The sequence below is a fragment of the Narcine bancroftii genome, chromosome 5 (genome assembly GCF_036971445.1).
Source record: "Narcine bancroftii isolate sNarBan1 chromosome 5, sNarBan1.hap1, whole genome shotgun sequence".
NCBI lineage: Eukaryota > Metazoa > Chordata > Chondrichthyes > Torpediniformes > Narcinidae > Narcine > Narcine bancroftii.
The window spans coordinates 147,856,970-147,874,850 of record NC_091473.1 but is presented as its reverse complement, the minus strand read 5'-3'; the positions used below and the strand labels follow the sequence as shown (position 1 = coordinate 147,874,850).

The window sequence follows — 17,881 nt, the reverse complement described above, 5'->3', positions numbered from 1 at the left end:
CTGATCCCACTACCCTGCTCTCTCCCCACAGCCCCGTAGCAGTCCCTGCAAGCTTTCCAACTGAACTAAACGGCTGCAAAGAATTCACTATAGAGGAATTATCAACGTTTATTGGAAAAATCAACGCTGTTTATGATGATCTTACATTAACGTATTACATGAAAGTAAATAATGAGTCACACTGTTGTACCATCGTAACTTTGAAAAATTGTCGGACCATCGCAAGCAGAGGAGCACCTGTGGAAAAATGTGTCGCATGTCACACAGCATACCTGGAAAGTAACAGGCTGTCAATGTTTCAGGCCTGAGCCCTCCTCCAGATAGTTTACGTACCCTGAATCTGCTTGAGGTGCTCAGCATCATTGGGAGAAATGGAATGGTCAGAACCCTCCATCAAGACTCTTGGGAGTGCAGAGGGAAGAAAGCCAGTGCACTGAGGACAGAGTGGGAGGGTTTGACCGCGGCCACGAGGAGATTGGTGAACCAGGAAGGGGTGAAAGTTGACTGACCGAGAGGCGGAGGCAGTTGATTGGCAGGGGCCTAACAAGGAGGGGAGAAAGTGGCTCCTGCAGATCTGGGATGTCCTCCGTACCCCAATCCCATTTTCCCAGTGCTGGTTGATTACTTAATGTGGGACAGATCTCGGATCATTAATACTTTATTTGGAAAGCCATATGTGTGTGTACACAGTGAGGCAATCTGAATATTGATTTATTGGACTCACTGTGAGCTGTGATTAATGGGCTGCAGAATTTAAGGTAGCCATCTGGAGCTGCAGAGATTACAATTTCAGCTGCCATTGATTTCACGTTGTATTTCAGGAGGGGACCGATGTTGTGGGGGGGGGGGGTGTGGAATTGCACTGTAATTGGAGGGATTTTTGGCATTGACACAACAGCTTCCAAAGCACAAGGGCTGAAAGAGGGTCCTGACACTGTTAGGGTGAGGTGACGTTTGAGCTTGTCCCAACCCATCCATGGAGAAAGCGAGTTTGAGTCACGCACAGAGACGACAGGCAGGCAGGATCTGTGAGCAAGTTGACTGTGCCGGATAAAGGGCTGATCATATTGCAGGCGCTCTGTGGCAGAATGAAGGATTGCATTGCGAGATCCTGTGGATTAAAGGTGTTTACTAGTGTGGCTGATCCGCTTGGCAGGAGAGTGAAGTTATATTAGCCCGTCAGCTGTGGCTCCCAACCCCTCTGCCTCGACCACGGTTGAGCACAGGGTGGGGGTGGGGGGGAATCAACGCTGAAGATGTGCATGGTCCGCTGACAGATCTTGTGCAGTTCGCCCTCTCCCAGCGGAAACCCTGTGATTTCTGTTTGTCAGTTGTGACTTGATAGTGCCGATGGGGTAAAACGAGAGAAAGAAAGGACTGGTGGAGATGGACAGCTCTAAGCCTGTCAAGGCTGCCACAGTATCGGATGCCTCCCACTTGTGTTGTCGTCACGGAGGCGAGACTCTCGGTAAGAGCACACAGGGAGATCTGTATTGTCGAGATCCGGTATCGTTACTGTGCGGACGAAAGGCTTGAAGTACCTCTCAGCTGCATTGTCACTTTGCTACTGTTCAAAAGACAAGTGACCTTTGCACAGGCTGTCTTGGAAGATCATTCACTCAGGAAGACCGTGCCCTCCTGCTGTGAGAGAGAAGGGCATGGTGGGAGGGAGGAGAAGAAAGCTGATCCAGTGGAATAAAGTTTGCCTGCTTAAAGTCGCTTGACATCATTGTGAGGTTTGAAGTGAGTGAACACAGAGCTGATCATTAGTTGGGCAGGAGGAAGCAGGTCGTGTTATTTGCAGGCAAGGTGAGTGATTAAGATGAAATGGGGGAGTTGACCTGATTACCAAGATCAGGGAGATAGAGGAGAGGCAGCTGCTCTCACAAAAAGCCCAGAACAGTGTTTTGTGGGGGTAGGGGTTGTGAGGATTAAGATTAGACCCCTTGTAACAAACACCGAGGAGGATATTTAATCATTCCAGCTAGTGGTAGGCAGAAGTCTGCAGATGCTGTGATTGTAGTTAAAAAAAACCCACAGAAATGCTGGAGAAAGTCAGCTGGACTCGCAGTGTCCGCAGAAGGTAAAGATACTGTATATTACCGACGTTTCGGGCTTGAGACCCTCTTCGAGGAATAAGCAAAGAGCAGGGTGGCGTCAGGAGACCCCCATCCTCCTCCCCCCCCCATTCCTCGGGGACGCCGTGTCCTCCCGTCTTAATCTATACCCACTGCCCTTATCAGAAGTCCTGTCATGAAAGAAGAGGATTGCATGCTTGATGGAACAGATGCCTCTCATTGATAGACAACTGGTGTGATTGAGCAGATTGGGGATGATGTGCGCTTTGAATGAAATAGGACCTGGGCTGCATTTTAATACTGGGAGCTGGTAGTGAAATAACTGGCCTTTGTGCCTCTAGGAGTGGGGTGGGGGGTGGTGTGAAAGGGGGATGAACATTGATCATACAGTGCAGTATTTTGTTTTCAAGAAAAGGCTTGAGTGGTTTTACTCCCTTTTGCACAGCACATGGGCTAACCTCACTATATTAGAACCATAGAACACTACAGTACAGAAAACAGGCCATTCAGCCCTTCCATCCTAAACATCATTCCACTAATCCCTCTGACCTGCCCCCATTCCATAACCCTCCAGACCTCTCCCATCCATGCATTTATCCAATTTATTCTTAAAACTTAAGAGTGGGCCCGCATTCACAACTTATGCTGGCAGCTCATTACACACTCCCACCACTTTCTGAGTGAAGAAGTTCCCCCTAAACCTTTTCCCTTTCACCCCAAAGCCATGTCCTCTTATATTTACCTCTCCTAACCTAAGTGGAAAGAGCTGCTCGTATTTACTCTGTGTCCAGACCTCTCATAATTTTGTAAACCTCTATCAAATCTTCCCTCATTCTTCTTCGCTCCAACGAATAAAGTCCAAACCTGTTTAATCGTTCTCTGCAACTCAACTCCCGAAGACCGGGTAACATCCTAGTAAATCTTCTCTGCCCTCTTTCAATCTTACTGATATCCTTCCTGTAGTTGGGCGACCAGAACTGCAGGCAATACTCCAAATTTGGCCTCACCAATGTCTTAAACAACTTTCACATAACATCCCAACTCCTGTACTCAATACTTTGATTTATGAAGGCCAAGATGCCAAAAGATCTCTTTACAACCCTGTCTACCTGACACCACTTTCACCGAATTATAGATCTATGTTCCCAGATCCCTTTGTTCCTCCGCACACCTCAGTGCCCGACCATTTACTGTGTTTGTCCTGCTTTGCTTTGTCCTTCCAAAATGCAACACTTGCCTGCATTAAATTCCATCTGCCATTTTCCTCGCTGTCCACAACTCCTCCAATGTAACAACTCAGATGTAACGTCGTTCAGAGAGCCCACAGATGATAGAACAAGCTTCCTGTTCAGTTCAGGTTTGTAGTCATGAACTTGTCATGAAATTTGCAGAAGCCACGTGCAGACATAACTATAAAATTACAGATGCGTAAAAAGATTTGTTCTTTTAAATAGTGCAAAAAAGAGAAAAAGTGAGGTAGTGTCCTTTGATTTATTGTCTGTTCAGGAATGAGATGGTGGAGGCGAAGAAGCTGTTTCAGTTCTGTTGATGATCGTCTTCAGGTCCTGTTCCTCCTTCCTAATGGTAGCATGGTCTGGGTGGTGAGGGTCCTTGATGATGGATGCCGCTTTCTTGAAGCACCGCCTCTTAAAGATACCCTTCACGGACTGAAGATTAGTGCCCGTTCTTGGTGCTGACCGAGCCCACAACTTTTCCTGTCCTGTGCCTTGCCTCCTCCATTCCAGACAGTGATGCCACCAGTCGGTTTGCTCTCCACAGTACACCTATAGAAATTTGCAAGAGCCTTTGGTGACATACCATAGCTCCTCAAACTTGGAATTAAATACTCAGCCATCAGCTTACATTTGTAACAATTTTTATTTTAATCGGAGTCAAAGCACATGAAGAAACTCTTCCAGCCCAAGCCTGAACTGACCAAATACACCCACAAGGCCATAAGATATAGGAGCAGAACCGGGCCATTCGGCACATCGAGTCTGCCCCGCCATTCCATCACGAGCTGCTCCATTCTCCCACTCAGCCCCACACCTGGCCTTCTCCCAATAACCTTTGATACCCTGACTATTCAGATACCGAGCAATCTCTGCCTTAAGTACAGCCAACAACCTGGCCCTCCACAGGTGGCGGGAAATTCCAGAGGTTCATCAACCTCTGGCAAAAGAAATCCCTCCGCATCTCTGACTTAAACGGGCACCCTTCAACCCTGAAGTTGTGCCTTCTTGTTCTGGACTCCTCTATCATGGGAAACAACGTTGCCACGTCAACCCATGTGACCAATTCTCCTACTAACCCTGTACGCCTTTCAAAAGAGGGACAAATCCAGAGGAAACCAACAAAGGGAGAATATACAAACTCCTTAGAGCACGGGATTGGCTGCACTAACCTTGTCCGTGGCACCCATGGTGTATTGAATGCTCACAAGGAGAGTTTGGATGTGTTTCAAGGAGGAAAGAGGTGGAGAGGTTCAGAGAGGGAATTCCAGGTGCCAGGGATTAGACAGATGAAGGTACAGCCACTCACCGTGGGTCTTAAATTTGAGGATATGAGCAGATTGATTCTGGAGGGTTGTAGGGCAGATAGACTTCATGAGGTCAAACAGAGATGAATAATCTTACAAGTGTGGTGTGTGCCAGATAACATCAATACGTGTCACAAACTTTACAGTGAGCTTAAGTTGAATAGGGACTATCAGAAAGTATCATTCTCAGCCCCCTGCCTCCTACCTGGTCACCACTCAGCTCCATTCTCTTCTTCCCTCACTCACTTAAGGCATCCCCGTTGAATGATCCAGAAAAGCAGGTGTATCAGAGCAGTCCGTGATCAGTGCAGTGATAGGGGTGGGTTCATGAGCCCGAGTTGGAAGGAAACTATTCTAGAAGCCGGAGATGCTGGACTTCAGACTTCTGTACCTTCTGCCAGAAGGAGCAGCGACAAGAGGTTGCGACCAGGGTGATGGGGGCCCTTTACGTTGTTGGCTGCCTTCCTGAGGGCAGCGCCTCACATCGATGCCTTCGTTGGGTGGGAAGTTCAAGAGTCTCTGATAGGTTTGGGAAGAAACTGTCCTTGAACCTAGAGGTGCTTGATTTCGGGCATCTGTACTTACTGCCCAAAGGGAGCTGAGAGAAGAGGTTGTTACCAGGGTGATAAAGGCCTTCCATGATGTTGCCTGCCTTCTTGAAGTTGACCAACATGCAAACTCCACGCGGACAGTGCCGGATGTTACGACTGAACCAGCAGTGAGGGGACCTTCCTCTCTCTCTCTTCGCCCCTTCGTTTGGCATTTTCATTGCACTCTCCAAGGCTGCGATCCCCTACTGCCCAGATTCAGCGCAGGAATGTTGAAATCAGAATCAGAACGAGTCATGAAATTTGGTGTTTTATGGCAGCATCACAGGGCAAACATTCACATTATCACCATCTTACAACATTTCTATATATAAAAAAAATTAGTAGCTCAAGAAAAGTAAGGCTGTATATTTGGAATCAGATGGCAGCAGGGAAGAAGCTGTCCTTGTGATGCTGAGTGCTCGTCTTCAGGCTTCCCGATGGTGGCAGAGTGAAGAATCAAGCAGCAAATGGAACCAGTACCTTTCACCGGCCCAAGGTAAAAGGCCTTTCTGCTCCCTCAAAGCAAACTTTTACATCTGGTCTCTCAAGTTTGTTAAAATCTGCTGCTCAGTGAAATGGGAAAGCTGAGAGTCCCGGCTTCAAAGAAAAGCAGGAAACGAAATCGCATTTTGCATCCAAAATTTTACTCCGTGTTCGAACTTGCAGGCCCACATATGCTGACCGACATGGATTCCACTGTCCCACGATGCCGTGAATTTCTTTTTAAATTAAAATTCCTCTGAGTTTCCAAATTAGAAGGGAAACGTTTAAAGGGAGGTGCAGGGCAAGGTTTTACATAAGTTGTGGTGGGTTCCCGGGGAAGGGGCTGCCGGGAGTAGCAGTGAAAGCAGATTGCAGGCCCACATATGCTGACCGACATGGATTCCACTGTCCCACGATGCCGTGAATTTCTTTTTAAATTAAAATTCCTCTGAGTTTCCAAATTAGAAGGGAAACGTTTAAAGGGAGGTGCAGGGCAAGGTTTTACATAAGTTGTGGTGGGTTCCCGGGGAAGGGGCTGCCGGGAGTAGCAGTGAAAGCAGATGCAAGACAAGCGTTTAAGAAGCTTTTAGATCAGCGGTTCTCAACCTTTTCCTTTCCACTCACATTCCACTTTAAGTAATCCCTGTGCCATCGGTGCCCTGTGATTAGTAAGGGATTGCTTAGAGTGGGAAGGGAAGGTTGAGAATCACTGCTCGAGACCCAATTGTTACTGAATTAGTTTGCTTGAGAAAAATTCCTTTGGAGTTCTGAAACCGTGCACATAATGAGTCAATGAGGGACGATTCAAACAAACGGTGGCTTTCAAACTTTTTCTTCCAACTCGCATACCATTTTAAGCAATCCCTTACTAATCACCGATAGCATAGGGATTACTTAAAGTGGTATGTGAGTGGAAAGAAAAAGGCTGAGTACCACTTTTAGATAGACACATAAATATGCAGGAAATTAAGGGGATATGGATCATGTGCAGTTGGCAGATTTTCAATTTAGCCTGGGCATCACGTTCGATGCAGATGTAGAACAAAATCAGAATTTAAGTCATGAAATTCGATGTTTTACAGCACCAAACATTCATATTATCACCATCTTACAAAATGACTATAAAAAGTAAAAATACTAGGGCATGAAAAGTAAGGCAGTGTCTTCAGTTCATCGATCATTCAGGAATCTGATGGCCGCCGGGAAGAAGCCGTCCTTGTGCCGCTGAGTGCTCGTCTTCAGGCTCCTGTACCTTTTTCCCAATGGTAGCAGAGTGAAGAGGGCATGGCCTGGGTAGTGGGGGTCCTTGAGGATAGAAGCTGCTTCTTTAAGGCACTGCCCCTTGTAGGTGTCCTCATTGGAGTGTGGTCTGCTGCCCGTGATGTCACAGGCCGAGAGAAACTCTCTGGAGTTTTTTTTTCTTGCCCTGAGAGTTGGCACCTCCATACTAGGCAGTGATGCAACCAGCCAGTATGCTCTCCACAGTCCACCTGTAGAAGTTTATGAAATTCTTCAGTTAAATATCGAATCTCCCCAAACTCCTCAGAAAGTATAGCCGCTGGCGAGCCTTCGCCGTTATTGCATCGACATGGAGGCTCCAGGACAGATCCTCAGCGATGTTGACACCCAGGAAGTTCTTGACCCTTTGCACGATTGAGCCCTCGTTGAGCAGAAGAGTCAGCCCACAATGTATACCTACTCTACCTCAATATTACCCTTCCCTCCCTTAAACCTACATCCCTCTTTATTTCATACATCCACACATTTACTGTATCTAAGAGTCTTTTTTATTGTCCCTTTTGTAGCAGCCTTGACAATGCATTCCAGGCACCCGCTGTTCTCTGACTTAAAAAAAATATCTTTGACCTCCCCTCAACCTTCACCCGTCTTAAAAAGATTTTCTCTGGCATTGGCCATTGCCACCCTGGTAAAAAGGTGTTGGCTGTCCACTCCATCTATAATCTATAATCTTATACACCTCTGTTGCTCCAAAGAGCAAAGCCCCATGCTGTACAATCCGGGCAGCAGCCTCGCAAATCTCCCCCTCACCCTGTTTGCTGGTGTGCCCTCTCTCCCTTATCTACCAGTCACCTCCTGCTGGTGGGACTCGGCTCCTCCCCCCCTCACCATTTTGTTCGGGCACCTGCCGACATTTTGCTCATACCTTGACGAAGGGCTCAAGCCCGGAACGTTGGTGATGTATCTTTATTTGTGCTACAGTATGCTCTTTGACCTGTTGAGTTTTCCCAGCATTGTGTTTTTCAATCTCCTCGGCACCCTCTCTTAAGCTTGCACATCCTTCCAAGGTCAAGGACCTTGGATCAGTGACAATAGTGAGAATGGGTTGAAGGGAGGAATGGCCAATTCTTCTTGTTCCTTACTTGCTCTGACCTTCGTTTCCTAAACATGTGAGGGTGGGAAAGACACGTTTCCCCCCTCCCCCACGGCTTTTGTAGTGAAAGAGAGGCTGAAGGAATGAATTCCATTTCACATCACTTTCATGCTTGTTCATTGCGTGTTTGGCATGGCCGTTTCACTTCATCGCAGGAATGTAGATTTTTTTTTAAAAATGTAGCTGGGACCCTCACCGGCTCCAACCTCTCGTCTGTTCCAGACATCTAGGCGAGTGGCTGTCACATGAAGGCGGCCAACATCATAAAGACCCCCACCCACCACCCTGGTCACAACCTCTTTTCGCTGCTACCTTTGGGCGGATGGTGCAAAAGCCTGGGGACCAGCACCCGTAGGTTCAAGTGAAAACGCTGGAGGAACTCAAAAGCAAAGCACGAAAATCTGCAGGCATCGTCGTCGGAGTAAAAAAGCAAGGCTGGAGAAACTCAGCAGGTCACGCAGAGTCCTTCATCTAGCAAAGATTAAAAAAAAACATAACTGATGTTTCAGTAAATTACGGGAAAATGTCAACAGCCATCTAAACCAAAGAGTATGTGTGGGGTGGGGAGGTGTGGAACTCAACCTGTCTTGCAGAGTCCATAGGAATATGTCTCCAACGTTTTGAACCTGAGCCCTTCTTCAAAGAATAGGTAAAGAGGTTCAGGAACAGTTTCTTTCTTTCCAAGAGCTTTGATTCTCCCATAGAATACTAATCATAGATAGCTCCGACAGCACGAAAGTCACGTTTGCACTGGTATTAGTCAATATTTATTATCGATAATAAATCTATTATTTCTTTCAATGTCATTCAGTTATTAAATTAAATTCACTGTGACTGTTCTTCTTTATCCGTGATTTTATAAACCTCTGTCAGGTATCTCTTCAGCCTCTCACGCTCCAGGTAGAAATGACCTAGCCCTTCCTAAATTGAAACTGCCAGTCCTCAGCAACCTTCTTATGTTTCTTGCGAGGGAAGCCGAGGGAAAGATTTTTGGTTGCAGGATACTGGGCAAATTTCTCTCGGTGGGAGTGGGGTGGGGGGGGGGGGGTGTGAGCGGAGAAAGGTTTCAAAGCCTGTTCCAGGCCCACGGTCCGGTGTCTGGAGTGGGATCACTTGGAGCCAAGCTCTTCCAGGTGGGCTCCCTATCGCTGGTGATGCGTTTCCGACAGACTGCGATTGTCCACAGGGGCCCCGTCTCTCGTGAATGCTTGGGATTGTTCCCCGTGAGACATCAGAAGGAGAAGGCAGACATGCCACAATCACTTCTTGTATTTACCTTGCGAAAGAATTTCCTTTTAACTGGGGCAGCTTCTGCCTAAATGACTCCCCACATTGTCCGACTTTCTAAGTCATACTTTCATGTTGTCTCCACTGTTTGTTTTGACTTGCTCATAACACTGGGGTCAGGAAAGGTTGATGACAGGACAATGGAAGGAGCTTGGAAAAGAGTAGGGGTGGAGAGAAGCAAGCACGCAGGGCAAGGGATCCGGTTGCAGCTAAAAACCTCCTAAGTGGTTGCAGTCTCTGATATCTGATCAACCCCCCCCACACCCACCTCCACCTTGTAAGTTGCCAAAGCATTGTTGCCCGTGATCTGGAAGTGGTCTGCTGAAGCTGGTCAACGGGGACCTACACATCAGCAATGATCCACTCACAGTCAGGCTCCAGGCAACCCGATCCGCACTCCCTGTTTGTTTGTTTGTTTGGCCGACGAGTTGTCTTTGCAGGCAGTTCAGACCCCAATTACACGGTCTGAAAACTGCCTCTGTCATCGGCCTTTAATGGACTCAGGATGGCGGGGTGGTCCTCGGGGAAGTGGGGGGGATCAGCATGTCTGTGGAGCCACTTTGGGAGGCACTTCCCTTGTTGATTTGTATTGAGGCTTTTGTTTCAGAGACAGAAGGAATGGCCCTGTCTCTGATCCAGTGCTCCTTCTGTAAATCACGGAGCTTTTGGAAATTTATGGGATGGACCTTCAGCCTACGATGACTGTCCAGTCTAAAGCTTTATCTGGGGCAGTGAGAAGACTTCTCCCCTGAGCAGTCGAACAGGTCCACTCTAACATGACAACACTCGTGTAAGGCATGAGATCGAGAGCACAATTGCAGAGTTCCAGTGTGTAAAAGAAAAGATCAGTTGGTACAAAGCAAGGGCAGCACGAGAGCACAGTTGTGGGGTTCCTAAAGGAGCCTGATGGCTGTGAGGAGGAAATGGTCTTTAAGCCTGTTAGCGCGTGACTTCACACTTGAGCCTTTTACCTGAAGACAGAGGAGCGGACATTGGTTATTCAGCCCATCGAGTGGCCCCACCATTTAATCATAACCTGATCTATCCGACCCCATAACCTTTGATGCCTGGCTAATCAGGAACTGATCAATCTCTGGCTTAAATACACCCAGTGATCTGGCCTCCACTACTGCCTGAGGCTACAAATTTATCATCCTCTGGCTAATGTAATTCTTCTGTGTCTCTGTTCTAAGTGGGCACCCTTTAATCCTGAAGTTGTGCCCTCTTGTCCTGGACTTCTCCACCATGGGAAGAAACCTTTCTACACCTACTCTGTTATTGGGGAGTCTGATGGAGGAGGGGAAGCAGCTGTTCCTGAACCTGCGGGTGTACTTCTTTCCTGATGGCAGCAGCGAGAACGGAGCATGTGCCGGGCAGTGTGGATCCTTGATAATTGCTGCTGCTCTCCGACGGCAGCGCTCAGGAATGAATAAACATTCAGTAATAAATAATGAGCAAAGTGAGGGTCCTTAAATGAGTCTCTGATTGAGTTTGTTATTGAAGAGTCTGAGGGGGAGCAGCTGTTCCTGAACCTGGTGGGGCGAGCCATGTAGCACCGATACCTCTTTCCTGATGGCAGGAGCGAGAACGGAGCGCGTGGATCCTTGATAATTGATGGCAGTGTTCCTTGTAGATTTTCTCGATGGTGGGGAGAATTTTACCTGTGATGTCCTGGGCTGTGCCCACAAACTTTTGCAGGGCTATCTATCTGCTAAGAGATATCAGTGCCCCCATATCAGGTCATGATGCAGCCGGTCAGCACACTTTGTACTACACATCTGTAAAATGTTGCGAAGGGTTTCTGATGACCTCCTCAAACTCCTGAGAAAGTAGAGGTGCTGACATGCTTTCTTCACAATGACTTTTGTATGTTGGGTCCAGAAAAGGTCTTCCGAGATAATGACTGCCAGGAATTTAAATTTGCTCACCCTCTCTCTACCTCTGGCCTTGCCCCACTCCAACAAGGATCACTATTTCCCCTCCTAAAGTCCACACTCAGCTCCCAAACTTTGGTGACTGTGCGAGGTTGTTGTTGGTCCACCATTCAGCCAAGTTTTCAATCTCGCTCCTGTATGGTAACACATCGCCCCTTTTTATACAACCTACAACCGTGGCTGACTGACCAAAAGCGCTCTCAGAAGAGGCTTCCAGGCTCCGAGCTTGGAAGACGGCTGACTGGTATAGCGAAATCCCTGGAGTCTTGTAACTGGTTAAGCAATCTTATTGGTTGTTGCTTCCTCTTTGACCCCCATGCCCCAGGCTTGCTAACAGATTGTCTTCTTTCTTTTAGTCTTGAAGAGTGATGAAGGAGCCCATTAACATTTATTGTCTGAAAGGCCAATAATCAATCTGCGTCTGCTGAGAGAAAGAAAAGGATCAGAAAATGTCATCTTCTCTCTGGAAGCTTTGGGCCCTCTGGTGGTTTATTGTCCTTGGAGGGTGGATTCCTTTCACGAAAGGTAGGGTCTTAATTTTGCTCTTCAATATTGATGATCTTTTGTGGGGACAGTGGATGTGAAGCGTGGAACCGATTGCTGACATCGTTATGTGGACATGACACTTGGTAACTAAATGGTTTCTCGTAATCTTTTGCTCAAAATCCCTCCTGAAGCAGTCAAGCAAGAATTGTACTTTACCTGGTGGCTGCAATGGGCAGGGAATATTTGTCAATGGAGATTAAAGGCTTAAGGCTTGTTTCTGGTTCATGCTGTATTTTTCATTTGCCCTCTGCTGTCCGGTGCAGGTGAGGAGTGATTAGCTCATGGGAATACTGACACGGGACACTAGATATAAAGAGGCGAGTTCCTGCCATGTTCTCTTGCCACACCTGAGATAATCTGTATTCCCGAGTTCTCTGCCCTCCGCCCCCTCGAGGTCGCTGTGCTAGAGCAGCCCCAAGGCTTTAGCCTCGAGAAAGGGTCACAGGGTGAATCGCTTACTGTTCATTTCTCTCCCGAAATGCTGCCCATCCTGCTAAGTCCCCTTTGCTTCTCAGTAGCTGCTTTTAAACTGCAGCCCCTGGGTCACCCTCCTGGGACCCAGGGGCGATCACTGGAGCAAAGGAGCTAGAATCGCAGGGGGATTTCCCCCCCCCCCCCCTCACAATGATGCGTCACGTATTCAACAGAAGTACTCCTGGATGTTCGGATGCTGGCTGCCTGGTGATGCACACACGCAAGTGGAATAAGCGGGGTGGCCATTTTCATTTTCAAATCGCCTGTGGACGCGACCTAGGTAAGTTTAACTGGGTTCCCTGACAACCTCTGAGGTAGTTCAGGGACCCCGTTGAATTCCGATGGGGTTGACCAGGTCGGACCCTTTCTAACTGGGGTGCTAACTGGGAAAATTGCCCGGATTGTAGACAGCAATTTGAAAGGGCCTAGTATTTGCTCTGTGATCTTCCTGCCTGATTGTCTATTTGATCCATATCCAAGCTCACTGGCTCATGCCCTGACCATCCAACCATTGAAATTGGGGCGCACCTCTATTCTCCCAACCCCAATATCTCGGTTTTAGAGATTTTGGGTTCAAGAGCTGTTGTTACAAATCAAGCTGAAAGATTGGTTTACTTTCAACCTCAGTTACAATGACACCATGACATATCTGAAGGCCCAGAACCAATGAGCCCATCCTAGCGGTGGCAGATTCGGAAAGGGAGGTCCCACATCTGCGCTCTACCCTCACAGCTTGAATATTTTCCTTACCTCATGAACATTCATGGCTATGCTGGTTAATTCCAATACCCAATACTTCGCCCATTGGCCTGAAGTTCATGGTTCTTCAAAGGAGCCTCCAGGCACTCTTCAAATAGACTGAACATTTCTGCTCCCTTCGCCCATACAAGTTGCTTCAGAACCCTCAAATAATTTAAACCTACATCTCCCCGAGACAAAGCTGCAACCTTTCTGTGCAGAGGGAGACGGGCCCTTCTTATTCATTCCATATCATTGAGGCATTTTATTGCCTCTCTTATATCTCTTCCAAAACCCATGCACGACTTTGACCTGCTGTGAGTGTTGTTTGAATCGGTGGAAATGCCCACAGCTCTTCCAGCCCATACACCATGCAGAATTTCCTTGTGGCTGGGATCGCTCTTTGGGTCTTGGATTGTCTTGCGTTGAGGTGGGTGTTGCAGACCAGCTGATTAGTACTGTTGCATTCAAGACGCGCGAGATTGCGGTTGCAGGAATCTGGAGCCAAAAGGAAGCTGCTCGAGGAACTCAGTATCTGTAGGGGATGAAAGTGTTTTGGGCTGAGATCCAGGGTTGGGGTGTTCCTAGTCCAGGGTCTTGACCCAAAATCATCATCAATTTGTTCCAGATGTTGGGAACAGCCAGAACAAAAGGTCATCGCGTAAGAATAAGGGGGAAGCCATTTGGGACTGAGGCGAGGAAAAGCTTCGTCATTCGGAAGGTGGTGAACTGGAGGAACTCCTGACTCCAGAAAATTGTTTTTTTTGTAATTCTTTATTTATCTCACAATGATCCACATCAACCAATATATTTACAGATGCATCTCTTTAAATATTCACAGTGACATTTTCTCTTTTTTTCCCCTTTCCACCCCCCTCCAAAAACAGTAGATATTGAACATATAAAATACAATAAAACAATATATTTATACAAAAGGAATACAAACAAAAAAGACGTATCATCTACTTATTCACATTAAATCTGGTCGTGTTTATCTTCTTATCATTTGAGGTGGTGGTGGTCCGAGGCCTGCTCTTTCTGTTATGTTCCATATATGGTTTCCAGGTTTTCCAAACATTTTAACTTTATCTTTTAAATTATATGTGATTTTTTTTCCCAGTGGCCATCTTATATCTTTATTTTCACTTCTTTTCCGTCTCTTCACCACCTCCATCCCCTTTTTTCCCATTACTGTTTTTTAAGTTTTCCTTTTTAATCTCAATATATGACAACGCACTTAAGACATGAAATACCCCAACAATCCCCACAACCAATAACCCTTTAACCCCAAATGAACCTCCCCTCCTTGGATTGCCTCCTGTCCCTTGACGGCAACCACAACTCCCCTTTCCATTCGGTTTGCGAACTTACTCGCAAGCGTCAACCGATTTCGCAGTGACCGTTATTCTCCCCCCCAGCCCCCCCCCCCGAGAACACTATTTTCCTATACATATAACGAAGCTCTATCTTTTTCCCCTTCTTCCCCTTCTCTTATCCATCTTTAAATCTTTAAATATACATTATCTTTATTTTATATTTTTGTATATTTGCTTCTTGTCACTCCTGTCCTGCAAATGTTCAGCAAATTCTTGGGCTTTCTTTGGGTCTGAGAACAGTCTATTCTGTTCCCCAGAAATAAATATTTTGAGTACTGCTGGATGTCTTAATATAAAGCTATTTCCTTTCTTCCATCAGATTGTTTTCGCCGTATTGAATTCCTTCCTCTTCTTTAGAAGTTCGAAGCTTATGTCCGGGTAAAAAAATATTCTTTGTCCTTCTATTCCAATGGCTTATTGTCTTCTCTAACCATCTTTCTTGCCTACTCCAGTATGTTCTCTCTTGTCGTCTATCTTAGAAGTTTTACCAATATGGATCTCGGTTTTTGATGTGGTGGCGGTTTCGGTACTAGCGCTCTATGCGCCCTTTCGATTTCTATTTCTTCTTGTGAATCTGTTGTTCCCAGCACCTTCGGGATCCATCCTTTTATAAATTCCTTCATATCTGACCCTTCTTTGCCTTCTTTCAGGCCCATTATTTTTGTGTTGTTTCGCCTACTGTAGTTTTCCAATACGTCAATTTTTTGTGACAATAAGTCTTGTGTCTCTTTAATTTTTTTTCGCTCTTTCAACTTCCCTCTTAAATCATTCATCTCCATTTCTACAGTAGTTTCTCGTTCCTCCACATTTTCTACTCTTTTCCCTATTTCAGTCATGACCAACTCTCAGCTTTGCATTCTGTCTTCAGCTCTTTTCATTTTTCTTTTGATTGAACTAAATTTTAATGATAGCCATTCATTTAATGACCTCCTTTGTTCATCGAAAAAGGCTTTATCTAAACTTTGTCCTTCTATTTTACCTTCTTTCCTTGAAAATCTTGGGTCTTCTTCCTCCTCTTCTTCTGTGTCTGTATCTATGTCTGTGTCGTCTTCTTCTCTTCTCTGTATCTATGTATCTTCATCCTTCTGTATCCTTGCTGGGCCTCCAGCTGCGGTGTCTCCTGCTGTTGGGCCTCCTGACGCAGGTCGTCCCCCTGCCGGTCGCCCCGTTGCCGCTCATCCTCTTCCCGCCCTTCATTCTTTTTCCTTTCCTCTGGAGTGGGCTGGTTCCACTCGACCAGCCACTACTCCATCATGTGACTCCCTCCTGCAGAAAATTGTTGAGACCGGTACATTAGATATATTCCAGTTAGCTTAATGGTTGGCACAATGTGTTATCGAACCAGGTTTGAATCCGCCACTCTCTATAAGGCGTTTGCACGTTCTCCCCATGTCCACGTAGGTTTCCTTCGGCTGCTCTGGTTTCCTCCCACATTACAAGACTTCTGGGATTAGTAGGTTAATGGGCCCATAGGTGTATTTGGGTGTCATGAGCTTGTGGGCTGGAAGGGCCTGTTACGGTGCCTTGTCTCTAAATTAAAATATTCAAAAGAGCGTTGGAGTTGTGCCTTGTGCCTTAAAAGCTGAAAGGGTATGGAGAGAAAGTAGGAATTGGGAGTTAAGGTTGAAGGATCAGCCTTGATCATATTGAATGGTGGAACAATCTCGAAGGGCTGAATAACCTGTATTTCTATGTCAACAATTCCTGTTGTCCTACATAATTACTCCAGCAGTTTGCTTTCTCTGTTCACTATTGTCTCAGAACTGACTTGCTTCTTGTTGGCAGCTTTTGAACATGACTTGCTGAACTTGAGATTGGTAGGTTTCTCATGAAGTCAGGCATCTGCATGAGTTTTAGCCAATGCATTTAGTTTGAGAGTGGTCCATTCATTCAACTGGCAGTAAGTCCCAGAGCTTTTTGTGTTTGGTGGCAACCAAAGGAAATGGTGCTGTTTCCGAATGTATAGTGTCGATTGGCAGGGAACCTCTTGACTGTGTCCAAAGTTTACTTGGAATTCGGAAGGCCCTGATGCCTGGAAGTGTTCGCACCAAAAATCCAAAGTGAATGGGGCATTTGGGGAAGAACTGGCGAGCAGGCAGCTGTTCCCTTAGCTCCAGGGATCCAGTTTTGATCCTGACCCAAGGGATGGCCTGTAGTATTGACATATTCTCCCTTTGACTGTGTGGTTTCCTTTGGGTGCTTTGGTTTCCTCCTGGAGTTGTGCTGGAAGAGAAACTGTACTTTACCCTTAGTGGAGATCATAAAAAAATAGGAGCAGGGATTTGCCATCTGACCCATCGAGCCTGCTCTACCTATTGAATAATATCAAGACTCAGCTCCACCTATCCGCCTCTTCCACATAACCCTTCATTCCCCCATTCTTCAAAGATCAACTTTTCTGTGTCTGAAATATATTTGGTGAGGTAGCTGCTATTGGACAGGGAGAAGAGGTATACAAAATTATGAGAGTTATTGATGTAGTAAATGCCGGCCCCATTGACCACCGCCAGTGGGCTGATCTCGCCTCCAACCGTGCATCTTGGCGCCTCACAGTTCGGCGGGCAGAGACCTCCTTTGAAGAAGACCACAGAGCCCACCTCACTGACAAAAGAGGAAAAACCCAACACCCAACCCACCAATTTTCCGCTGCAACCGCGTCTGCCTGTCCCGCATTGGACTTGTCAGTCACCAACGAGCCTGCAGCAGACGTGGACATTACCCCTCCATTAATCTTCTTCTGCGAAGCCAAGCCAAAGAAAGAAGAAAAAAGAAATGCAAGCAGTCAACGCAGAGGTTCTTAACCTTTTTCTTTCCACTCACATCCCACCTTAAGTAATCCCTATGCCTTCAGTGCTCTGTGATTAGTAAGGGATTGCTTAAGGTGGGATGTAGGTGGGAAGGAAAGGTTGAGAGCTACTGTTTTAATTGTCCCTCATTGACTCGTGATGTGCAGGGTTTCAGAACTCCAAAGGAAATGGGCCAATGACCATTTTTCTCAAGCCAAATATTTCTGTCACGATTGGGTCTAGAGCAGCGGTTCTCAACCTTTCCCCTTACTTGCCACCTTAAGAAATTAATCGCAGAGCACCGATGGCATAGGGATCAATTGAAATGGGATGTGAGTGGGGAAAATAAAGGTTGAGAACCGCTATGTAAATATTTATAGAGACCTAAAAGAGAAAGGGTATGTTGGAGATTCATTTAAATTTTAATACCTGCAGTTTGTAAATATGGGCTCCATAGTTCACAAAATGTTTGATATTCATCTCTTGAATTATGTAATTTTCTCAAGTGGAATACAACTGAACTTCTGCATGCCATCAGCTGACACTCCTTGAAGGAATTTTTAATTCTCTCTCCATTTTTAAGGACTCAAGACGCGGATTGTCAAACCCTCAAGCTTTTGCCTGCTTGAGCATTGACTAACGATTTTAAGTTTCCAGA

The 17,881-nt window shown here is 46.4% G+C and overlaps 1 protein-coding gene and 1 long non-coding RNA gene across 12 annotated transcripts in view; one reads left to right on the top strand and one right to left on the bottom strand.

Annotated features, from left to right (window-relative positions):
- adgrl2a (adhesion G protein-coupled receptor L2a) overlaps positions 1-17,881 on the top strand; it is a 905,078-nt gene that overhangs the window by 519,166 nt on the left and 368,031 nt on the right. For 10 of the 11 annotated variants that reach the window (XM_069939357.1, XM_069939367.1, XM_069939363.1 and 7 more), the window contains one exon: positions 11,660-11,828. In XM_069939357.1, coding sequence (XP_069795458.1) covers positions 11,753-11,828 — 76 coding nt within the window. In that variant the 5' untranslated portion in view covers positions 11,660-11,752. Of the gene's footprint in view, positions 1-1,188; positions 1,469-11,659; positions 11,829-17,881 lie in introns of those variants that run through there. The other variant, XM_069939361.1, reaches the window with a different exon arrangement.
- LOC138762835 (uncharacterized) lies at positions 89-411 on the bottom strand. The gene is made up of 2 exons (XR_011357192.1): positions 334-411; positions 89-237 (listed from the first exon to the last, which is right to left on the bottom strand). It is a non-coding gene; the product is annotated as an uncharacterized lncRNA (long non-coding RNA).